This window comes from Uloborus diversus, chromosome 9, assembly GCF_026930045.1.
Source record: "Uloborus diversus isolate 005 chromosome 9, Udiv.v.3.1, whole genome shotgun sequence".
NCBI classification, from domain to species: Eukaryota; Metazoa; Arthropoda; class Arachnida; order Araneae; family Uloboridae; genus Uloborus; species Uloborus diversus.
In genome coordinates, this window is record NC_072739.1 from 73,576,151 (window position 1) to 73,602,973 (window position 26,823).

At 31.3% G+C, this 26,823-nt stretch overlaps 1 protein-coding gene across 1 annotated transcript; it reads right to left on the minus strand.

Annotated features, from left to right (window-relative positions):
* Nucleotides 1-739: 739 nt before the first annotated feature.
* Nucleotides 740-26,791, minus strand: LOC129230707 (MAP kinase-activated protein kinase 2-like). Its single transcript, XM_054865126.1, has 10 exons — nt 26,393-26,791; nt 22,874-23,013; nt 20,849-20,913; nt 18,873-18,952; nt 15,620-15,746; nt 14,593-14,668; nt 12,706-12,830; nt 11,588-11,673; nt 7,668-7,748; nt 740-6,423 (listed from the first exon to the last, which is right to left on the minus strand). Exons 1-10 carry the CDS (start codon nt 26,774-26,776, stop codon nt 6,307-6,309), a joined length of 1,281 nt encoding a protein of 426 aa, XP_054721101.1. The 5' UTR covers nt 26,777-26,791; the 3' UTR covers nt 740-6,306.
* Nucleotides 26,792-26,823: the final 32 nt, after the last annotated feature.

Below are 26,823 nucleotides of genomic sequence, written 5' to 3' on the forward strand. Positions count from 1 at the left end.
GAAACATGGTATGTTGTGGTCAGCACAAAACCTTCTGCTATATCTTTCAAAAGAATACTTAATAGGTTGCAAAATAATTAACGGATGCATGTGAGTAGATACTAGAAATAAGCTCTCCACTCCCCCATCATCAGTTTTTAGAGTCTCGGAGGTTCATTCCATGTTTATTGACAAAATAAAATCAACTTGGAGGATTTCTCCTGAACATGATTGGTATGCATACGTATCTTGGATTGTCTTTGCAGAAGACTCAAGACTTGCCCTAGCTAGGTTCTGGTCTTTGACGGTTCCACAAGGATTTTTTTTTCACCTGCCCTTGCTCAGCTATTACCTCTCCTTCTCATATTATCTCATGTATTAGTATCTCCGTGGGGCTACTGTCGGAAGAGAGTGGGAGTGTTTTTGACCTTTTAGTGCAACACGATTACTTGGACTTGGTATGAACCAATGGATTCAGCAACAGATACTAGAAATAAGTCAGAGGGCATCTCCGAAAATTTCCAATTTTATAGACTCCCCCTCCGTTTCAAATAGTTTTAGTTTATGGGGAAAGAAGAGTTAGGATCTTCTCCTCCCCGCTTTTTTGCACAACTACTCAGGCTCATCTTCTGAACAAGGGATTTATTTTTTGTCTCGTGAATTTAAAAAAAAGTCACAATTTGAGATATCAAGTCTAAGTGTAAATTTCCAATCTTCAAATACAATCTTCCTAAGAGAATGAATAACCAAAGGAGTGAATAATGGATCTTTATTAGCATCATTACATTTGTACATCATAAGACACAAAAGGATCGATGCACATGATTGCCACAACAGGTGATAGGCTGTATTCATTTCTATCTCTTTTCATTCGTCTCACTATGTAAACACATCAGATAATTCATGGAACTTTATTTTAATTTAAATGATAAATCCCATCAAGTACGAATCAAATGCTAAGCATAACTAATGGTAATGAAAAAATAAAATGTTTGCATTAGAGTCATCATTTTAAGGCTTTGGAAACTCCTTTAATACAAAATTGGATAACCACAAAACTAAAATTTTCTTTGAAGCGACTCTTGAAAAGGAAGAAAAGCTTTTCCTCAAGACTTGGAAAAAAAAAAAGTTTGCTTCAGCGCCAAAACTTGACCACTTTTTTTTCTTCAGAGCCTTGAATGTTAGAAGGTTTCAGGCAATTCATGGACAACTTTGTAATATTTTAGCTATTTTTTTCACATAAAACCTTTCCACATCTAAATAATTTAGCTCAAATTTCTAATACTTGTGATTTGTGAACATAACGCATAATTTATGTTTACATCTCATGTTTGAGACATGGTTCCAAGTATGTACAGGAAATTATTAAAAGCAATATTTTAAAAATAAAATAAAGTTCTTTAGGAATTGTTCCAAACTAAATTTTTAAAACATCAAGTTCCTATAAAAGACTGAAAACGCCTCATTTAATTTTGGCGATGAAGCAAACTGTTGTTTCAAGACTAGGGGAAAGCTTTTCTTCCTTTTAGAGTCACTTAAAAGAAGATTTTAGCTTAGTGGTTATTCAAGTCAAGACATTTGAGGAGTTTCCAAAGCCTTGAAAAGCTTGCATAACACTGAAAAAGGGGATTATCAATAACGCAGAAGTATTTCAAAAACAAATGTTATCTTCACCAATCTAAAGAAAACTTTTTTTTTTCAATTGTGAAAAATGTAATCAAGCATATATAGATTTTTTTTGAGGTCTCAGTTGTAGAGACATTGAAGTGGAGTTCTCAATGTTATCTAGTGGCTTTGTACTCTAAGTGGAATTGCTGTAGTCAACTGTTATAACATTTAAAATAATCACTTTTTTTTTTGAGCATGGATAAGACTGGTGTTTTGTGTTTCAGACTATAAATCTCTTTACGCATGAAACTTATTACGCATTACTTCACACGTATTGGGAAAGAAAAAGATGGCAGTGAAAACATGGATGTCAGCCTATCACCTGGATTATTCCAATAAGACAAAATGCAACGGAGTCATATTAAAATAGAACAGTTGAGTCATACAAAATATATATATATCAGGAGAATTTAACAAAGAGTTGGAAGAATATACAAGAGTCAACAATGAATCTCAGCTATTTATACAAACAAATAAATTCAAACCAAGATTTCCAAAAACACAGACACATTATGTGCCCTAACTAAGCATCCATTAGTAGCAAGAAGTTCGATGATTAAATGAGAATGCAGTTGCTTCAAAGTGCATTTGTGGCTTTGAAATAGCTGTAAGCTCTTGTATTTTATCTGCTCTGCTTTCATATGCTGAGCTTTCTGTTTTTGTACCAAATAACAATTATAGCACCTATTAAGCACTATTGGAAAATTAAATCATCATACAAGCAATACAAGCATCTTGGTTGCAAATGGCACTTGACCTGAAATAGAATTCAGGTGATTGTTGAAAAAAAAAAACTTTCTAAGTGCAATGGAGATTTTTATGAATGAAGAAATGAACTAATTTTAAGATGGAATGACGAGGAGCAAAGCTCCCATTTCTTTAAACATCCTACTTTAAATTAAAATGAAAATTCTACAAAAAAGTTTATGAAAAAAAAAAAAAACAAATACAGCACAATTACATGATATTGACAGTTTGAGTAGTGAATTGGAATTTAAAAAAATTTTATGTATATCTAAGCTGATTAATCATACTTTCATTGATTAATTTTTTTTAATGAGAAAGTATGTTTCAAATTGGCTTATTTCTCTTTAGAAAATAAATATCCCTAGTTTAGTTTTTTAAACAGTTACTTTTCTTTTATAAGAAAACAATCTTGAAGGATTAAAACAAAATCGGCAGTACGGCACCTCTAGTATCAAGTTATACGAAAATGATATAACAAAGAAATTTAACCATTTCAAAAGAGAGAGAATTTCAAATTGAAAGTGAACATCTAATTTTAAAGGGATGTACAAAAAAAAAAAAAAAAAAACACATTGCTTTATTAACTAAGTAGACAATCATTACAGTAATATTAATGCTTTTGAAATCTTGACTAGCCTCAAATATCTCTCAAAATGTTTTAAAATTATACAAGGAGTTCATGGCACAAATCAACTAATGATATTTTCATAGATTTTTATTTATTTATTTTTTTAATCTAGCAAATCAGAAAGAGGGGGCTACGGATGAAAATGCAGGAGAGCAATATTAAAAGTCAGTTTTTAATAAAATCATTCTGGGACAGATCATAAAATGAATGTTTTAGATACATAGAAATTTGATATACTCTTTTTATGAGATGAAAAATTTCTGCATTCTACCCTTAATGATATAAGGAGTTTTAGTTTTTTTATTCTATTTCTACAATGAAGGTGCAATTGGGCACATTTCTGTTCATGTGATTGAATTCGGTCAAAAAATCTCTAATGAGATTCAGTTGAAGCCTTAGCAAATGATAGGACTAATTATGACATATCTAATGACAATGAACATAGCTATTTATTAAATAGAATAAATCTGCTTTGCTTACAAGTAACTCCTTAATTTGAATCTTAACAATTTTTGTTTTAATTCATTCTTTGTAATGAATTAGTCATTAAAATATAATTTGGAAATTATTCATGACTATTAATTTCGAGGATTTTCCTAATTAGCACTTCACAAACCTAACAGTATTGACAGTATTGAAATAGGTTCTAAACAGTTTGGAACTAAGTGTTTTGTACTTGGTAAAACTTGTTTCCTAAAATACAATGCAGAACAAGACAAAACAATCAATTGATAAACAAACTAAACTATTTTACGGCAAATCTTAGGTTTAATGAGAATTATACCAAAAGGAGTGTTAGGAGTTTTAAAATCAATTTTAACATTTTTTTTTTTTTTTTTTTTTGACAAAAAATATTCTGGGTGTGTTTCCAGTCAGAAGTACATCATTTATCACTTTAAAGAAATTGAAAAACAAGTTCCTCACACCAAATATCAGAACACCCAATGTTCTGCATAAATTCTCTCTTTACTCATAATAAAATTTTTGCCCACTAGAAATAAATATTCACTACAGCTAACTGTATGAAAAGTTTGCACATTGCCAGAGCATCAATGTATTGACCTAAATATCCACTACAAGACAGAACTCACAATCACATTATTAGCACAACATATATATATATATATATGTATACATACAAAATTCCACATAAATCTTTAAAAATAAATATTTGCACTACAATGCAACTTCATACTTGGCGAGATTATTGAAAATCAAAATAAGTAGGAATTTTTTTATACATGATCAAGTGGAAAGCATTTTGTTATATTTACAAGAAAACAGAATTTTTTTCCGAATACTAGCTTTAAAAGCAATGTAATAGGTACAATTCAAATCTTAATAATGGGAAACAAGAAACATTTTACACTTTACCATTCAAATAAGAGGATTACATAAAATGAAGATATCAAAGAAAATAAATTTTTAGCAATGCAAGGGGAAGAAGACTTAAAAGACAAACTGCAAAGTTTTTTAAGGGGGGGGGGGGGGGGCGGGCATATACATGACCTTTTGCAGACATTTACAGAATTCAACAGTTCTTTTAAAGATTGTCATTCTATTAAAAAACAAAAATCTCAATGTAACTATTGCAACCGGACTGATATTCACACAAAAACACAAATATTATATATACATTATCTGTACAACAAATGTTCCAATGCTGTAAGGAAAAAGTAGAAGATACTTCGGACCAAAGTGAAATATAGGTAGAAGAAATGACAAAGAATTGCATATAACAAGGTGTTGATACAAGACTGACAATTTCGAAGTAAAACTTCCACATTAATTTACTTAATACAACATTTTAGTTTTGGAAAATGGCTTGATCTGTATTTCATTCATATAAAAAATATTAGAAACATTGAGAAACATTTTATTAAAACTAATTATTTTTATCTAAATAATTGAACATTTGAAAATGATATTCCGATTGAATAGAATAATTCAGGTTGTGGAACATTCCAAACGTTTTACATGTTAATAAAATTCACAATAAATATTATTTAAAAATTTAAACACCTAACAACATAAAATTCTACAATGTCGAAGACAAAAATAACAATTTGATCATTGAGACCATAACATTACTACATGTATAAATGAATATTATTACAATTGCACTTGATATTTTGATTGCAGTCATCAATCATGGCAGTATTTATTCAATAAGTTTTGCCTTTTAAATCACTCAATGTATCTTCACAAGATCTATATTAAAGAAAAATATGAACCTAGCATTTAAATTCAAAAAAGCAAATTCTAAAAAGATACAGATAAAACAATGGTAGAGCCTCTCCTAGACAAAATTTCATATACATATTTTTACATCTTTTTTTTATTATTATTATGAACCATTTATTTTTTTTCAGTTACTTTTAAATTTATTTTCACTTGATAAAAAAAAGTTCAATACATTTTTTTTTAGTTTTATTTCTTCAAAGATACTTTTCATTTTTATAGCAAAAATATTCATATCTACAAAAGCATTTCATATACACATCATATTTTCCAAATTTTGGGGTAGAATACATCTATTAGTTAGTTCCTTTCTTGTGTACTATAATAAGTGTGCAAGTACAAATTTGACAGCAAAAAATCTTCTAGTTCGGGTGTAATTTGTTTCCTTTGAAAACTATGAGTAATTTGCTACAAACTCAATGATTGCAAATTCAATGTCAATAAAGGTTTTAAATGAAGGTAGCAGTAAATTTAAATTATGGTTGTTTAATTCTTAGATTTCTACCTGTCTTAAAAACATGGAAGTGCATTATATATATGTAACTTACATATAGGTAACTTACACTAAAAATTGTTGCATTGATTGCCTCATTATTCATTATGATAAAGTTACAATATATATTTTTACTTGAAACTAAACAATTTCATTATGGAGAGACTCAACCATATGCCAAAGGAACATTCCGCACCATGTGAAGACAAACCTAAAGGCCATTTTAGGTGGTCATTGTAGTGACATTCAAAAGGAATTTTAATGGATTTTTGTCACCTGTTTTAAAAGCCCTCAGCCTCCTAAGATTTTTAATGCATCCAACACACAATGTGGAACGCCCCCAAATTACCATCATCGACATTACAGAAGAACGATAGAAACAGCAACTTGTAAGCAAAATCACCTATCCAATAAATTTTTTGTGGTAAAGGAAAATCCCAAGACGGATCACGAACGGATTCATGAGACATACAGAATGGAAGATGTGGTCTCCTTCCAATCGGTGTTTCTTTTCCATTTTGTAGGCTCTTGCCAAACAAGAAAATGCTGATCACTTGGGATGTTGCCGCCGTTTGTTGAGAAGCAAGTTGTTAGTTTTATCCAAGTTCTTGAGGTGCACCGTGTCATAATCTACTCGCATGGTTGCAAGTGATCTAGTCATTTCCTCCTGCAAGGACAAAGTGATTAAAATACTGGATACACATTGAATTTATTTAGGCATAAAAACTTCACATTGAAAACAGAAATATTATGTGTACACAAATTGTAATACTGACACTTTTTACATTTTTTTTTAAACTTTTTTTTTTTTTAATCAATGCTGTGACAGAAGGAAAACATCCAAAAAGCATTAGTTTTGAAATCAAATTTGCTTACATATATGAACATTCCATTTTTTTCGAGTAACAGAAAGTAGAGACAAATATTTTGTGAAGTTCGACTTGCACATTTCCTTCAAGTAAACGTTTTCAAAGATTTTTAGTTAATTACCTCTCTTTTACTATTTGGCAACAAAAAACTTTCCAAAACCAACCACATGCAAGTTAAAAAATATATTATTTTTTGATAAAGCCTTAGTCAGGTTCTTATTGATAACTAGATGAAACAAAAGTTATGATTAAACACTTTAAACATGAAAATTCTTAAAATGAACTCTTCTGAAATTCATTCTGTATATTTCAATTTCAAATGATGTCTATATCATTATGTTCAGGAACTAATTTTTGAGGTGACATTTAGGCTCCATTAACATCACATTGCATAGCAACTGATATATGCTTTATGGCACTGCACTCCAACAGACAATCTCAAAAAAAAAAAAAGGTGTATTGACGTCCAGAGTGATATATCATGCATCTTTTATAAACTGTTTACAGTTTGTTTTTTCTGATTATTTAAACGTTACTTTTTTCGGGTTGTTGTAATCAATTATTCTTTGATTTTTCTAAATTAAAAATCGTTTCCACACTTTTTTTAATCATTTCTAGTATTTTCTATTTAAAAATTTCGTTTCACTCAATGATTTTTTTTTATTACTATTAATCTTAGCCTATAAGTGGCCATTTTTTTCATCATTGAAAACACAAAATTTGTTATTAGCATTGATGACTAAGATTTTCAAAAATTGATAAGAATTTGTCTTTGAGCTAAGAAATCTTCTTTTACCTTGCATTACTTCATTATGCGCTTCTTTCAATACAATCAAGTACAGCAGACTGAAGAAGTTTTTGACAAAATTAAATTTTAGGTTTTTGGTCTCTATGAGCCGACCTCCAATTATAAATAATGGAAAATGTTTTAAGCATTGGTTTGAGAGAATTTTAAGTACTTTTTCAAAGCAGTAGAGGTTATGCATTTCTAATCGACAGTTTAAAGTTCAAACATGCAAGAACTTTCTGTTGTAGAAATTACCTGTACATCAGGCCATGCGTACTCTTCTTCTCTTAATACCCGTACAGAATGAAGGGGAGTTTGAGGCACTTCGGTGAATTGCTAGAAAAATAAAATTCATCATTTACTTCACTGTATAACATTTACAAAACATTCAAGTTAAAAAAAAAACACACACACATTATCATTTGGTAAGTACAGTAAACTCCTGATTATGCGCAGAATAGGGTGGGACGGTAATCATGGATACGGGAAAACCGCTGATAATCTAATAATAGGCATAAAATGAAACTAGTTTATACAATAGCTACAAATTATAAATAACACTCGCACATATACATTTAAACTATGGATAAAAATGATATCATTGAATATAAAAAAATATACGTAAAAGTTGGATAAAAATGAACTATGGATAAAAATGATATCATTGAATATAAAAAAATATACGTAAAAGTTAAAAACAAACAATAACACAATCATAAGTTTAAAAATCATTCAATGACTATAATATTAGTACACACCATTAAAAAAAAACGTGAAAAGACCCGCAGATGATACGGCTGCCAATAATCGGGAGTTTTCTGTATTAGCATAAATATCGATATAAATAAAATAAGTGAATATTACTTCTTATTATTACTTCTTCTCCATTCCCAACTATTATTTTCATTTACCATTTTATTTTTATGTGTGAAAATAGGTTACTTGCTGATTTAACTTCAAAAAGTATAGTAGTACAGTCATCCCTCAAAGGGGCATGCACAGAAACTTTGGGGTCCGTCACAAATGACTTTCACCGGCCCTCCTCTATTTTGTTTAGCCCCTACATCCCTACATATATTTCACCCCCCATTTTAAAAATCTCGGGCCCCCTTCTGGTTCAGGCTTGGGCCAACAAGTGTCCCTTCTTTCTCTCTCTCCCCCCCCCCTTCGTGCATGCTTCACTATTTCATGGTTTTTCTAAATTTATGCTATGTTAATATTTTTCTTCCCAAGAAACAAATTATTGTTTCAAGCAAGGATAATTCTTTTCTTATCGGTTTTAAAGCAGAATGAGCCGAGATCGGGGAGGAGGGGTTCAGGACATCACTAAAGAGAATAAAAAATAGCTATTTGATTTTATAACTTAATCTCATAAACACAGGGAAGTGTCAATCATAGTATTATAGAAAAGAGGATAAATGCATTTGTTTACGGTGATATGGTTTGCTTTTCATACAGTAAGCAATAACTTCAATAGGAAAAGAATACAGATGCAATAGAAATACTGCCACTCATTTTCACTTACTTCCTCACAAAGCAAGTTATACAATTGATTGTAGGTTGGTTTGTTGGCAGTTTGTAAGAACTATGCATGTTTGTGTGGGTGTAATTAATTTAAAAATTATAATGATAATATGATATCTGTAACACTTAAATTTGCCTTATTTTCTGATATTCAGGGTTTGTACTCCATTTGGATAAAAAAATTCTATGACTTTTACAAGACTTTTTCATGACTTCAATGAAAATGTTCATGATCTTGTTACACACTATTTAATCTTAAACTTGCTAATTTTTGGAAATGAGTATTAGCAAAACTTCTGCATGAATGCCACAGACTCATTGAAGCACTTACTCGTAATGGACAAAATGTAAATGTACATTTAAAAAACTAAACTATTCTTATTTGTCTTCATCATATAAATTTAAGTAAAGTAAAAATGCAGTGAAACGAATATGATGATGCTTAAGAGTCTGATATTTGTTTTATAAACAGGCAGAATGATATTGAATGGGACAAAGGTTGAACGAGTCATCACAACGTTTCAATAAATTTGCTTCAAAAGTTGCCTTTTAGTATCAACAGTGCATTTAATCATCCACGTAACTTGACAGTATTTTCGTTCTTTAAAGTACCACATAGTTTAGTTTTTTATGTTCTTTTTTGATAGAACCATTCAGTAATGAATCAATCTTTCGATTCAAAAGTATACTTGTTTACTTATTTGCACATTTTCAAATGCATATAAATTGATAGGTTCAGAAATTCCAAAATGTTTGATTCCTGACATTGAACATATAGCAGTGGGTCACATGAATTAGTTTTGCGTGTCGTATGTTGGGCACTAATGTTGTAACTTGTAAAGTGAATACAAGAATTCCTCTTTTTCTGTATTCTTTCATCTGACTAAAGATCTTTATTTTCTAAAACCTTCAACAAATTAAGATAAACTCTGATACATTTAATAATAAAGTTCTTACGAGTGATGGAATCAAACTATGATGCAGTTGAACTGCTTTTTAAGCGATGTCCAAGCAGTAAAATCACCTCGCAAAAAAGGCAAGCGGCTGCGAAAAAGTGGATGCAATGAGATTTAACAATTAAGATTTGATTTTGGGATCGTTCAATTTTCCACTTTTAATGGCTTTCATGTGCTATCAAAATCACTCAAGATTTCTAATGCTCCTTTAGTTACTGTTACTTTTTCTTTGTCCAAGACATTTTTCCATGACTTGAAATAAATTTCCATTACTTTCAATGAAAATTTCAATTTTCCATGACTTTTCCAGGTCTGAAATTTGCTTATTTTTTCCCATGACTTTCCAGGATTTCCATGACCAGTACGAACCCTGGATATTTTGTCTAATCTGTTGGTTAATAAGTATATGGGTTGACAAAAGAGGGGTTTTTTTATGTTTAGGGGAGAAACCAATTTAAACAGTTATAAAAACTTTTCTATGTTTTAACTAAAAAAATTTTCAACTAACAAAGAATCTCACTTCGTGGAAATTCACTTACCGCTTGATTCTGGAACCAATTAACTGCCATAAACAAGGGTTGACTGTATATTAATTATATAGTTCCAGAAAAGTTATAGCGAAAGGAAAACATTTATAATTCTACTGCTAGATTTTTTTAAAGAAAAATTACCATTTTCTTATGTGCCTCTCTTAAAAAAAAATCTCTTTACTAACTATGTAAAAACCTACAGGTAACAAGTTCAACTTAATTTATGTTTTAGTTATCAGTAAATCATGATTAAACTAGTATACATTAACTAAATCTTAATTTTAACTGCATATTTTTATTAATAAAAATAAAAAACAAATATACTATGGATGTAAAAGATTATCCTCAACTTGGGGAGTATAAGGTCTTTTTTACTTCCTTTTCATGGCAAAGGAAGTATTGTATTCGCGAAAAAAAAAAAAATTCACTCAAACATTATCAAAGATTTCCATTTTGCTAACCCCCCAATAAAAGTTGATTTATTTTTTCTGCCCCACCGCACGTGCATATATATCTAACAACATATAGACATTCCAAACATCTATTTTGACAAGTTAATTACCATAAGTTTTCTCATGATGACTGTATATGCATATGTATGTACATATCTCACATAACTCAAAAACAATATGCCACAGAAAGTTGAAATTAGTTAAGTAGACTCCTAGTGGGGTCTAGTTGTGCACCTCCCTTTGTGGTTGCATTCGGATGCTCCAAAAAGGGTCTTTTACTCCTTTTGGAGGAAAATCAGTATTAATTTCAATGTACTCAAGTGATGTTACAATTTGTCAAACACTTGGCAAAATGTCGCCAAGCTTTTGGTCGCCATGACGACTTTTGCAAGGTTGGTGACAATTTTTTTTTTTGTCGAATTTGGTCATATTTTTGCGCTATTTAAGATATTTAGAGAGTTATTCATTGAATTACCTTAAAACTGTCAATATTGGGAAGCATAATCTCTGTAAAACGCTTTTTTGATTCGGTTCATGACGAACTGGGGGTGAAAGTATTAAAAGTGTTTCCTTGCTTACTCCAAGGTATTATTATTATATGATAAGTAAAAGGAAGTCATGTGGTGCACACATCAGTTTGTTTTTCTCATACAAAGGGAAATGTTATCTCAGAATTTGCAAGGAATAATTAATGGATATATATATATACATACTGCAATCCAGTTATTGCTCATGACATCCTCAATGCTTAATCTCTTTGCTGGATCAGTGCGCAACAAACCTTTAATGAGCTCCTTTGCTAAAACAAAGAAATAACTGTATTGTATCAAAGTTCAAAAAATCATCTTTCTCACTCTTATCTTCAATTACAATATTTTTTCTGATAACAAATTAGTAAATATGCCATTTTTTAATGTTGTTCTTTGTTTCCCCTGATGAGCTAAAAGTTTTTCTTTGTTGCTTTCTGGCAAGGAAGAAGAAATTTAGAATTTTCTTTTTGTATCTATCACACTTAATTTATTATTTCTTTTCATGCTAAAAAACTACACAACAAAGATTTTTTTAAATATTTTTTAGTTTTTTCTTTGTTATATAATTTGGTGATGGTGAAATTGAAGGGGGACAACATGCACACGTTTGCTTTGAGGCTCAAAATTTCTTGCTATGACTTTACTTTTGCGCAACAATTATAGATCAATTTAAGTAATGTAGCACTAAGGATAATACTTCATATCTTGTTTATACTTCTGATTTTGTTAATCAAATGGATAATTGCAAATGTTTCCCAATAAAACATTTGAATAGCATGACAAGCAATTGCAAATAATAAATTATCTAATTTTTGTAATTCAGTTACTTTAGAGCACCAAACACATTTTATACATTCATCTAACTAAAACCAATAGAAAAGGACTAAAATAGCGAGTAAAGAAAAAATCAGCTTGAAACTGTTACATGTGTGAAGCTTTTAAGAAGAAATTGTGTTCTTTTATGTTGTATACTCTCCCACCATTGAGCTTGCTTTGAATCATATCACACAAAAAATCATTATTGAAAACTTGTTTCACTTAATATTATTTAGATTCTTTCACAAAAAACCAAAGAATTTGTTTTTGTTTTGTATAATTTTTAATGGTTATACTTAATTAATATTTTTTGAAATTAATAATGAGATTTTGTAAGTTTCATATATAGTCTATTCACTGAAATATTGTTTAAAGTTTTTAGGAGAAACAAAATGATTTTTCTTTTTGCTGTTAGAGAACTGCATGGTTAAGTATTAAAGAAGAGAGGAAAAAATTATAAATGAAAAACCAAGAAAATCTCTCACCATCTGCAGAGACATTCTCCCACTCAGGATCAGGGAAATTGTACTGACCCGCTCGAATACGTTTTTTCATCCCAGGTGAGATGGCCAAGCCATGGTTGCTGTAGAATGGAGGGAAGCCACACAGCCTGAAATGAGAAGTCATGAAACCTTTCACCATCAAAATTTTCTACTAAATGCTTATGTGTAAAAGACCATTTTACAACTGAAAGACCAGATCAATGACCCAAGAATAAGAATCCAGTCCTTCTCAATAGATATCTGAGAAGATAGTTTTTATGAGAGAAATAAGATAGCAAGTTTGAACTCATTTCTTATTTTAACAAGAATTTTGACATTCCTATTAGGTGTTTGCTGAATTTTGCTTCAGCTACCAGTCTGTTTTAAGATTTCTGTTTGGGGACTAGTACAATAGACCTCTAGTGCTTGGTTGAGCTCCCCTTTCTTTCAACACAAATATTAAACTAAAATTTGAAAAAAAAAAAAAACTAGCCCTGACTGTTCATCTCATTAAAATATATTTTTAAAAATTCTACATGATATAGAAAAGGAAAGAATCCTGACTACAAAGTTATACTAGTCACAAAAGCAGAATCAAGATGGTAAAAATGAAAATGTCTAGCTTTAAAAACAATTTTTACTAAAATCAATTACAAGTCTTATTTGTTTGCTAATAGAAATTGGCAACAGCATTTTTTTTAAATCACTAAGCTTTATCTCCTTGTCTGTTAACAATGAAATTGTTACCAATCATATGAAAAAAAAACCTTAGAAATGTACTTAACATAAAAAAGTCATAATTTTCACATTCTTTGCCACCCACATAGGTTTTTGGATATATTAAGATTCATGGAGATTGTCTAGCCTACCAGACAATTTTGAGACCAGTAAGAAAAATTTTTCTATCACAGCTCCGGCATAAAACTTAAAACTGAATATGTTTAAAGTTTTTTACTCCCTTTTACAAAAAAGGAAGTACTGTATTCGCGAAAAAATTTTCACTCAAAATTCGGCCTTAATTTCCATTTTGCTCACCCCCGAGTTTATGTTGAGTTTTTTTTTTTTAACCCAACCACACGCGGATAACTGCCTAAGAACATATAAACATCCGAAATATCCATTTTGACATCCCCCCCCCCCCGAGTTAATTACAACAACTTTTCCCGTGACGTTCGTATGTATGTCGCATAACTCAAGAATGGAAAGTCCTAAAGAAAGTTGAAATTCGGTACGTAGACTCCTAGTGGTGTCTAGTTGTTCACCTCCCTTTTTGGTTGCATTCAGATGTTTCTAAAGGGGTCTTTTGCCCCTTTTTTGGGGGGGGGAATCATTGTTTATTTCGATGAAGTGGTGTTATAATTTGGCGGACACTTGGCGATATATCGCCAGTCTTTTGGTTGCCAAGTTTTTTGGACAACTTTACGACAAATTGGCATTTTTGAAAAAAATCTGGTTTCAATTTGGCCATTGGTGGTGATATTTAGAGAGTAAACTATTGAATCACCTTAAAATTGCCAATAATGGGAAAATGACATTAAATTGGAGTAAAAGGAAGTCATGTGATGCACACATCAGCTCGTTTCCTTTAGTAAACCAAAGGATGTTTTCATTGAGATTGGTAAAGAGAAGACATTTAACAGGAACAGTAGCAAAATTCAGAGAACTTGCCAAATATTGTGCAATATGATAATGTTCACTACATTTGAACAAGGATTTGAAATCCGGTAAATTTTGCATTCCGGAAAGGTCATGGTCAGTGTTCCGATTTGGTCCCATACAGTATGTGTATTTAGGGCACTAATTCATAAGAGTGTATTAACAATTTTATATTATTTCTTATGACAAATATCCAACAAAATTTAGTTATATAAGCATATTTAAGATACTCACAGAATGTACATAATGACGCCAAGGGACCACATGTCACAGGACTTGTCATACTTTTCGGGTCCAAGTACTTCCGGCGCTAGAGAGAAGGAAGAAAGGTCATGACGAACTGCTGTTTCACAAACCGTAAATAATATGGAAATTTGATTGAGTTATGTCAGTATGAACAGACAGAGAAAAATGCTTATTATTTTTCATAGTTTGTATTTCCATGATATCCAGTACATTTTGTTCAAGAATTTAAATTGTGAAATCGAAATAGAAGAAAAAATAGTAAATGCATTTTTTTTCTTTCAATAATCAAGAATTAAAATGGAAATTTTGAAGTAACTTTAAAGTTTTTTTAGATGTAAACAATTTGGTATTTTTCCATTTAAGAGCTTTTTAAAAGTTATTACAAGCATACATACACATAAATATACTGATTAACAGTTGCACATATTTGAAAACAGAAGAATAAATTTTAGCAGAGTAATAAAATTCTAAAGAGCATTCCCCTGCACTCACTTCATTTATTTTTTAAAAATAAAATATGATTGTTTGAAGTACCTTTCATTTTATTAATTGAAATTTTTTTAATACTGGACAAATATTTTTTAGTCCCTTACAACAATTTTATTTCACAAAGCATTTTATTTCAATATCATATTCCCTGCTCTTAAAATATGCCTGTAATAAAGAACTAAACAGTAGCTATGCCGCAACAAATTTTTTGTGCAATTTTAAAACAACAATTTAAGTGAATTGGCTTCTACTTTTGATAAAATTAACTACTAATAATAACTACAATAATAATAACAACAACAACATTGTAAGAATTTTGTCCATTTTAATATTAAGCTGCCATTGATTATATTTAAAAATGCAAAAGCTACAATCGCTGTTTGTGAATAATACTTTACATCCACTTAATTACTTGACATTTTTTAGCCTATACCAGCTGGGGTTCCTTTTTTAAATATGAGTCTGTATAATCATAGAGATTTGAAACAAATATTAATCTTTATGACCATCAAAAGAATGAACCTACCGACATAATATGGAGTGTAGCATGGCGTCTGAAGGGAATTGAAATTCGTCGTCTCTTTTGCAAAGCCAAAATCTGTAAGTTTCAAAATTCCAGAAGGATCTGAGCAAGAGTAGAGCAAATTTTCTGGCTACAGGAAAGAAAAAAAAAAGATTATTTGATCTGAATAAATGAAGTTTTACTGCTACAACATATTCGTTTCATTTAGTTTTATTTTTAGGCTGATTTTCATCCATTCCTCTGTATTGAGAAAACAAAGATAACTAAATAAAATCATAGGACAAATGCAGCTAAAACACTGGAAGCGCTCACTGTCAATTAAGGATTGTGAAACTTTTTGTGCTGAAGACGGAACAAAATGTAGTGAAGATGATCACATTTGTATTCCCAACAGTCTTCAGAAGAAAGAGAAAAAAAAACTAAATTAATAAAATTTTGAAATATTGGAATAACATTGCTTTAATGCATCCTTACATGATTAAAATAAGTGCAGTAGTGAAAAAAAAAAAAAAAAGATGCATTTCAACTTATAAACATTCAAACTATACAGCTAAGATTAATTAATCAACATATAGAAGTTAATATTCTACAAATGAGTAGCAATTTTTCTTTAATTAAAATTCCTAAAATTTATTTGCTCATCATATTGTTTTTCACATAAACGTAAATATTTGTTTATTTTTTTCCACGCATAAAAGTTTGTCTCAGAGTAAGAATCCTTTTTCAGTTAAAGTTTGCAATGCTCATATCCAGTGTTGCCAGATGGTCACACACGCACAAATCCAGATTTCCCCACTTCCCTTCCAACTTTTTCCCAAAAAGCGACTTTTTCTATCAAAATTCCCCAAATTCAAAAATTATTTTTCCACTAATATTTTCATAAAATGAAGAGACTTCCTATGAAATTTTTGTCTCTTGAAAAATCCCCCCCCCCAATAACAAAATTTTCTTATAAAATTCTCCCCCCCCCCCCCATTCTTGCTTTGTCTTCATTAATACAAGGACCTGACTGTGAGATAAGAAAAAACAAAATTTTTTTTTTCTACTCGTATTTACTACTCTGCTTCTGTATGTACATTTAAACTCTGAAGTTTGTATATATTTATCCAAGAACATTCTTCATCTTACTCACTTATTTTTACCCGTTTCAGGTATCAAATTCACGCAGAACATTAATACCAATCCCGTAGCATAATATTTTACATAATGCGAATTCCATAAAGTTGAGCAAAACTAAACCAACGCTGTTTGATATAAGCAATGTAACTACCAGATGTAAAGACGTGAATTTAAATAAGAAAATTTTTTTTCCCTGAGGTTTGTTGAGCAATCACGATTGCTTATTGTTCTCATTGGACTGTTTTTGATGTCCTATGATTTTATTTTTCCCTCGCCTCCCTCTGCAGCACAGCCGTTGGTCGGCCACCTCACGATGCTGCTCCTCTAGCGAAAACCGTCTCTAGGAGACCCACCTGTTTCACTTACTTGCCTACACTTACACATACACGCTTACACATACACCAATACACCTACACTTACACAAACAGACCACACAACTACCCACACATACACCTACACACAACTACCCACACCCCCCCCCCCCCATACACACAACTACCCACACATACACATACACACAACTACCCACACATACACCCCCCCCATACACACAACTACCCACACATACACATACACACAACTACCCACACATACACATACTCCCCCACCCCCACACAAACACACATAGACACAACTACCCACACACACATGCTACACATACCCCCACACACAAACAAACATACCCCCCCCCCACACACACACACAAACACACACTTGTGCTTGCGAAAAACATAATTTGAATTCAAGATGTCAAAGTTTAAATTAATTTTTCCCCCCTCAGGTTTTCCCCACAGAATTCCCCTCAAAACCCATTTTCCCAAAATTTTCCACAAGAGAGCATATGCTTTCCCCAAAATGGAGAAATTTCCCCAAATCTGGCAACACTGCTTATATCAGCATTTGTAAAGAGATTCTCCAGATAGTGAGAGTGCTGATGATGGTGAAAGCTTGTGCAAGAGCAGAGCAGATAAGGGCAAGATAAGCACTCTCTCAATGAAGTCGCCTAAATATAGCATGCATATTGTAAGCAGAAGTTGTGTGTGTGTATTAAAGAGAATGTTGATTAAATCCTTATCAAATATTTAAAATTTATGATTTGAATCAGGACTGAAAAATATCTTCTATCGTTAGATAAGATTCTCTTTTTATTTTAACTTGAAACAGTTGTTTGAAAATAAGAAAAATATTTCACAAGCTGTCAACATAACTGCCTATGAAATAATTTCAAAACACTGTGACAGAGATTAAAGATACTTTAAGAGCTATTTCCAAACTCTGAGAAACAAAGATTGAATATTAAAAAAAAAAACACATAGTAAATGTTTTTAGCATTTAAGAAATGTTCTATTAAAGATTTAAATGAAAAAAATTAAATTTTTAAGAATGTGTAACTGCAATGAGCTCTGAAAAAACTTGCAACATAAAGAGGACAGGTTTTGTTAAAAACTGATCATGAAGTTATAGAAATAGTAAATTCTTATTAATCTCTTTTGTTACTTGAGGGGGGGGGGCATTTTTTGGAAGAAGAGAGGTTTTCTGACAGTGCCAATTTTCAAAAATTAGTTTTTTTTGAAGCTAAGACTTAGTTCCTTCATTTTTGTGAAAGTACCGATTTTAAAATACAATTTTTGTGAAGGCATTGTAGTAAAATCAGCCTATATTGGGCCCTGTTAGTTAACATAATTAAGCCTGAATGATAAGAATTTGGACCTTGAATGCTGAATGGCTGTTGAGACAAAATGCTTGTGTGACAGAATTCAACATTTCTTCATCTATGGTTTTGAAGAGCATATAAAAATATTTACTTTTGGTCAGATTCCACAAAATTATGGAGACAAATAACAAGACATTTCATGCATCAAATTCAACAGACACAACATTATGCCAAGTTACAAATGACTGTCAAGCCTGCAGGGCTCATTACTTATTTAAACAGCTTTTGACGATTTTTGAAGTCATGGTCGAAGGTATTTCATGACTTTTGCCACTTCAGTGGATGTGAATATTGTTTTTATGGTTTATACAAATAAAGTATTTTTTTAATTAGGTGCAAAAAATGAAGCACTACTGAATTAAAAAAAAAAAACAAAAAAACCATTAATGTAGTAAAAAAATAAATAAATAAAAATGAACTTACTTTTAAATCTCTGTGAGCAATATTCATCCTATGAAGGTGGGCTACAGCTATGCAGATTTCCCGCATTATTTCAGCAGCCTCTGAGGAAATAGATTTAGTAGGTTTCATTATATTAAACAAATAATAACTGCTACAAGGTTAATACTTGTTTTGGGGTTAATTGAGGCATTGATATTACAAAAACATTTTAATTTACTGGTCAGTTTATTTTCAACTTTTTGATGGCTGTATGGTAAAAAGCTTGTATGGTAATGGTAAAAAGCTTATGTTAAATTGAATGCACTAAAATGAGCTCAAGTTAGACAATGAATATAATTAAGAGAATTTGTGGATTGTTGATGAAGCATAAACAGCAAATTATGAGTGAATGGGGACTTTGGAGATCATTTAGAATTCAAAAGATCCCTTTGATAGGTATCACATAGTTTTTAAAAAATCAAAAATGAGTAAATATATACCTTTAGGTATCATACACAAACATTATAAAAGAAAGAATTGCTTAGAAAAATCTTATTTTAATAGAACAATACACAAATATAGGGAACAATAAATAAAATATACAAAAATGAAAAATACCAATTTTTCAAATTGATAAGTAAAAACAACATGTAAAGAAAAATCAATTTCATGTAATATTTTTTAATAGCTAAAAGTGTAACATACTGAAATTCAATTTCTTTATTTCAGAATAAACTACTCGCTTTACGTAACGAAAGCACCTAGGCTTTGTGATAGCACTTCAAGCATTCACACCACTGACCCGAGTAGGGCACAGTCGATTTGGCCTTTCATTTCTTCAGTGGGACGATAAAATGAGTATCAAGCGTGTTAAGGAACTAAACATTGGGGAATTCCACACTTGGCAAATTATCTAACCATTGGCTGTTGCGCCACTGAGTTTACGTTAATAGCTACTAACCAAAATAAAATTAACATATTAGCAAATTTAAGAAATTAAAAACTTGCACCTCAATAATTGCTTCTATCAAAATTGCTATACACCTCATTTTTTTTTCTTAAAATAAATAAACATCTGTTCAGTTATGACGGAGATTTTTTAATATTTGTTGATAAAAATTTTCCTAGACTTTCTTCAAACAAAATACAAAATTAGGTTCAGAGTTATCTTACTGATATTTTTGAGAAAACTTTTACTTCTATAATTGTTCTTTAAATAACACATTTTGTATTTTTCCTATAGAAACTGTTAAACAATATTATTTTCTTTTCTTTTTTTTTAACATTCCCAAAACAAACAAATACACAAAAGCCTCTCTTTACAAAAGGGCCTTGCACCAAAAAATCTTTCTCATACATCTCATCCGAAGAAAGTCCACGTCAAATCAGGAATTACAAAAAGATTTAATTTTCCCACTAGCACCTAACTCTTTGAGAGTACAGTAGAAAATTCTTAATATAGCACATTCTTAAATAAGCACTTATATTTTATTGCAGCAAAAAACAATGCTTTGTAACAAAATTAACGGAGGATCATTTTTTACAAATACTGTATCATTTACTGTTTAGCTGCAGTAGTGTTGGACTAACACTCTAAAATATGCCATGTTTTGTTTGTTAAATTACTATAATTTTTTTCCAACCCATGGAGGCTGTTGAACATTGAATCAAAATGAAAAACGAATATATTTGGCGGATTTGTAGTTTCATTCTTGAAATTAGAATCAAAAAATTTTATTGAAGTGTATATTTTTTTAACGCTAGGAGTTTAATCCGGATAAACGAGGTTCTACTATATTTAAAAATTAATTTTTATAAGAAGCCCAACATTTAAAACCCTCGTGCTAATTTTTAACTTACATGATCCATTAACTTTTTTCTGCCTAATATTCTATGTGATCCTAAATCTGTTTTACTCAAAATGACTTGACAATAGCAGCTGCTTCTGTTCATCCAACTCTTTTTCAAAAAATCATTTGCTTCTTAATTTTTAGAAATTTAAAGTTTAGAAAACATACCACGTTCCGTGAATGCACCCTCAGCTCGATCTTGGATGCGCTGGAAGAGTTCTCCTCCCTCCATGCTGAAAAAAAAGATCAGAAATCAAATCATATTTTTGTTTTTAAATATAATATTCACAATCAGAACTTAGATCTTTTCAGGCGCTAAAATTAAGACTTGCACAATACTTGCCATCACAAATAGAGCTTTTCACAGAATTCATTTGCATAGAATAATTTCCTTAGGGGCTGTCTATAAATGCCATTTTTTTTTCAACAAATTTAACCCCTCCTGTGTCACAAAGCATCACTCCACCTTATTCATTTCCTGGTCCTTGTCAGTTTTTTCTAAGCCTATTGTCATGTAAAAATAATGATATACTTCTTGTTACCCCCTTCCTCTCCTTGTCACAGCCTGTAACAATATCACGAACCTCACTCAAAGCATGACATCATTTGTGGATTTTCCCTTGAAAGTCCTAGCGACCCCTGAAAAGTCCCCTAAAAATCCGAACCTAATATCTTTTTCCGTAATCTTTTCAGCAGTTTTTTTTTTTTAAGAAAAAAGTTCGTATCTAATAGTAGTTTTATAAAAATTATCCTATTTAGGGACTTGTCAACCATGATTGACAATTTGTGAAAGTATATTCCACTGATGCTTTGAAACATATTGTCATGGAAGTATAAATTTATTCCTCTCATTTGCTATTTTTTCTTTCATAATCTACTAATAAATGTTATTATTTTTAATTTTAATTAAAGATAAACAGAGTAGTTTCAAACCTAAAATTATCAGGTAAAACTCAATGCCATTCAATATCCTTCTTTTAAATATTTTTATCATTTTTACTTTAATAAAATATTTTCCTTTCTGGGAGATCCTCAAAATATCACTATTTCAGCAAAAAAAAAAAAAAAAAAACTTAGTTATTCAAATTTCAATGTATCAAGAGTAAAAATGTCTCGACAGAACATCTGCGCTAAATATTTCGAATTGTCGGCCAGTAAATTAGAGTTTTTTAAAAGCATTAGCCAAATTTCAAAAACTTTAACCAAAGATTTTAAACTGATTTTAATGTTTTTTTTTCTGAAGAAATATTTAATCAGAGAACGAAGAATAACTTTATTTTAGACAATCCCTAGAGGATAAGAAAGATTTTTTTCTGTCAAAATTTCAGAGAATTTTTTGCTCATCAATAAATTTGCCAAATCAGAATTTTTTTTGTCGAATTTACGATTTAATCGCATTTGGCACAGTGGCGAAGACTTAGTAATATTCCCAAAAAAGCAAATTTGTATGAAAATTTTTCAGATTTCACTCATACTGATTATTTATGACTTAATTGTTTTGTCTGAATTTTCTTTCTTTTTCTTTTGAAAAATGGAAATCCGTCCAAATGATAGAAAACTTTTATCCCTGCCCTTCCACTCTCTTCAGATGTATATGCTTATATTTCAATAATGACATCCTTCGAAACCAGAAGCTAGTTGTACCCTTGATTCGTACCTTTTCTTTACAAACCTTCTTATCAGGTATGTGGAAGACATGAAAAATGCTATTGAAAAATTGCATGGACAAAAAATGATTTTTTTTTCGTGATAAAATAGAAATACAGTGATAGCTAGAGCAAATGACAGAAGTTTTTTTGTTGCAAGAAATATTAGCGGTGGTTTGAGTCTCAGTTTCGAAGAAATTTAAAATTTCCTCCCCCTTCAAATAATCAAATAAATATCAAATGATATGATTGAAACTGAATGATAGAGGGAAGAAAAATATTGTGTCAGCAAAACTGGGGGGGGGGGGGGGGGGTGAGGGGGGCACACCTAAGTGGTAATCTTTTGTCACTTACACCACACAACTTAGATTATTGATGCATTAATTTAATTTCAACAAAAGATCCAACTATGTGCCATGTGCACCAGACTATTAGTTACAAACAAAAAGAACCTTTACATTATTACAAAATCAAACTATACTGCTGTTACATTATTTTAGGCAGCATTTACAATTAATAAAACATGGGAAGAACAATTTCCACTCACCATTCCATGACAACAAGAAGGCACTTGTATCCCCCATGGACATTTTCATAAACATCTACAATATTGACAATGTGCTTACAATTGCTAGCCCGCCACTGAAGCTCCACCTCCCGTCTCGCTTTAGAGGAATCTCGGAGCACCTAAACATAAAAATATAGATCATATACATATGAAAATCAAAGAGTGCCCTGTCAGGAAAAGTTCATGGGACTTGATAATTTTAGGCTTATGGATCATTATGAAGAATTTATGCTTTTAGGAGGAACTTATCCTCTTCAGAAAGCTCTCTTTTCCTTTCATTTATGGAACTTAGGTATTTACATAAATGTTTCTGAATGACTCTCAAGATTCGAAATAGAGAGCGGGATTGCACGAAACGTGCACATAATCGATAAATCCCACGCAATCCAAAGGTCCGTGCAGGATTCCCCCCCCCCCCCCCCCGTAAATTCTTAATCTCGGTAACAAACACTAGACAGGGAAAGTGTAGAAGAAGAAAAAAATTTCCTCCGTGCGGTAGTAGAGCGTGCGAAGAGCGAACGCTTTCCTCCCCCTCCGCCAGCACACTCTGGATTTCCCCGTCTCATCAAACTTAAGAGAGCAACCCTACTGGAAACGCCACGTCATCCATTTTTTTCATACAAATAAATAAGAGAGGTCATAGGTTACAAAGTGTATGAACTCCACAGCCAGTGGTGTAGCCAAGGGGGGTCCACAAGGTTCGGAACCCCTCCGAAATGACTTAATGTAAATATATGATTGAAGAAAAAAATGAATTGTGTTGTAAACAAGCATTTACTCAAGTAAAAAAGATACAGCATGAAAAAATATGCTCTTGTGCAATATATAACATGCAAAATTTTTTTTGAGTTGAAAATTGATAAAGTAAAATGGGTGAGGGAAGGGAGGACGAAATGAGGGGGCGCTATAAGGCGTAGAGCTTTATTGCAATGATTCTTAATTTTTTCCTACTGTGCAAAATTATTCCTCTCTGCAGTCTCCAAAACATTGGTTTCCCTTGTATAATTGAAGTAGATGTAAATTCTGAGAATATACCTGTTTAGAATCTAACAAAAGACACTTCTCCTTTATCTAGTTTCCTCCAAATTTCTTGGAATTTTTTCCCTGCATGGTTTTTCTGTGGAAGTGTGGAATCTATTTTGCATTAAATTTTGCTGCTCACTTGTTTTAATTTCAAATGCATTCATACTTATTACTTGTCATTAGTAACAGTTAAATAACATTTTCATCTCTAATATCTATTTTGCTTATTTTTAAGAAGATATAATCTTCATATAAATTATTCAAATTTCATCCCCCCCCCCCGCCCCCAAAATAACTTCCTGGCTACGACATTGATTGGACCCCCTCCAAAATGAAAGCCTTGCTAGGCCACTGTCCATAGCTCTTTTTTCATTTTGGAAAGATGGATAAATTTTCAATAAAGCGCCTGTCAATTCAAGTCGCATCAACGAATTCGGATTTGCCGACATCAATGATTTCCGATCTCCCGCATCAACATATTCCGATCTGCCGGTCAAAATGCTATCAGAAAGTTGCTGGAAACGAGTCCATTTTCAATAGGTATAGGCAATTTTTTACCTTAACTTTTTGATCGTCAGAAAAATGTCTTGGTGCAGTAGAAATATTATTCTAATCAATGAGAACCGAACCCCATTCGGATAATTAGACCCAGAAAATGGTCTAATAAAAAAAATAATTGAGTGTATGTATATGTCACTGAGTTGTAAAATATTTTATTATAAATGAAATAAAATCACAAAATTAATGAATAATTATTTGAAGATGGGGTTAACATTACATTAAAAAATATAATTTAAAAATGAATAAATAGAAATATAAAATGAAAATGAATTTCTTCAAAATTCTAAACAAATTTTCAGTACTTATAAAAATTCTCCTTCAAATTCAAAAAATCCTCCCGGAATCTGACGTAAAGGGGGACATTCCCTCCTAGAAATTGAACCCTATTTCAGACCCTGGACTCTTTAAATAATTAAAATTCTGCTAAAATTGCTGTTTTCAGCTTCACACACACAAAGAAAATGTTCTCTTGATTGTCACATTACAGCCAACAAATGTAAAAATATCTCTTAATTTAATTTTTAAGAATTGCAGATTTTGATAGGAGTTGGAGCCACTTGATTTTTTCATACAACTTTTTACACAAATTCTGCCCTGATCAAAAGAAGGGTGGGGGAGGGTGCTTTCAGATAAAAGAGAAAGAGAATTCAGATTCATCATTCCAATAAAGGGGCATATTTTAGTAATAATTTTAAAATAGAAAAGGTGAATTTTTAATGTATTGTTACACTGCAAACAAAACCAAAGTATTTGCACATTTTTTTTTGTTTTAAATAATAAAAAGCTTTTATAATGTTTAGTTTTAAAAATTAGGCTAGAAAAAATCAAATTCTATTGGATAATTGAAATGAGGGAATTTCGTTTTAAGGCCAGGCTTGTCTGAATCTTGATCTTTTGAAAAAGATTGCTTTTGTGATGAATATTTGTTAAAACTTCAAAGGGGCATGGAGAGCAAATTGAAGTTTAATTTAAAAGGGACAAAACACAGCACTCTCCTAAAAACCTCCTGGGAGAAATACTAATATTAGTATTGTGATAAATTTAAAACTTATGTTGAATTATTTTTCTGAATTGATGTTATTGCATTGCAAGACCATCACAAATGTTTGTTAGTGACTAACAGGAAAATAGAGCTTAAGATAAAATTTCAGTTTTATAGGTGGGTTGGGTATGCAAAAAGATACACCTTTATCAAAAACCATATCAATATAAATAGAATAAATTCAACAAATGTTTAATTATCCTTTTGCATTTTCACTTGATGATAATAAAACACAGGCAGTAATTCAACAAGTTTATTAAAGTAAACGATCTATTGTTGCGTGCAAAAGTAACAAAAGAGAAAATTTGTTGCAAATTTCTTAACTCATTGTTTTTTTGTTTGCATGCCTTGCATTTTTCAAAAATTGCAACAAGATTGCACACATACTTTTAAGTATAAAAAGAACATTTATTTTATCACTGGAAAAATTTGCATGATGTTTTCTGATGGGTTAGTAAACATAGACAAACGGAAAAATATGAATTTGAAATCTATCCTAGCTCACGCTTTCACTTACGTTTGAAGCAAAGCTAAAGAAAAGAAAAAGCATAAACAAAAATTTAATTGCAGTACGCTTATTTGAACGACCAAAGAGGGGGAACATTAATTAAAAGTATCTGCAAAAGAAACAAATGGCAATCCTTAAAAATAGATTTTGAAGACACAAAATCTGTCCCGAAACGGATACAATTCCATGAAAAGAAGTGCATTGTACGCAAAATTCTTAGTTGGGGGAAACAGTAATTCAACTAGATTAAAATTCGATAAATTTGAGAAAGAGTTGAGAGTCAGCTGCATGAAACCATGTCAATTTGAGCTGACTGTAACGAACTGGCACAGAACATATGGTAAGAAATAAGTATCGTAATTACTTTGAGAGCATATTTCTGTCTTGTTTTTCTGTCATAGCACTCGACCACTTTACCATTAATACCCAGTCCTAGGACAGTATCGGTTATGGTATAGTCATGTTGCAAGGGGTTTTGTTTGGTGACCAATGGACATCGAGCAGTTCCCAGTTTTTCCAGTCCGTTCATCTCAATTTCAGGAGCTTTCGCAACACTAGGCAACAGCGACTTCAACGACGTTACAAATCCGTAAAAGAATAAAAAAATCTTAGAAACACTGCTGTCGTCGGCATGAAAAGGATGCAAGTGGACGTGACGAGGGGGATTTAATTTTAATAAAATTTGCCACAACTGGGGGAAACTTAAATCCGGATCATCCAGCACTCCCACATTTGATATCCCATCCATAAAACAACTTGCTCGGTTGCCAATTCAAAGAATAATACCGGAACTAA

Coding starts and splice junctions, on each gene's coding strand:
- LOC129230707 (XM_054865126.1), bottom strand. CDS start 26,776: ATGGATGGGATATCAAATGTGGGAGTGCTGGATGATCCGGATTTAAGT. Junction 15,747..18,872: donor TTGCTCACAGAGATTTAAAA/GTAAGTTCATTT, acceptor TCTTTCCTGTAG/CCAGAAAATTTGCTCTACTC. Junction 11,674..12,705: donor GGAGAATGTCTCTGCAGATG/GTGAGAGATTTT, acceptor TCTTTGTTTTAG/CAAAGGAGCTCATTAAAGGT.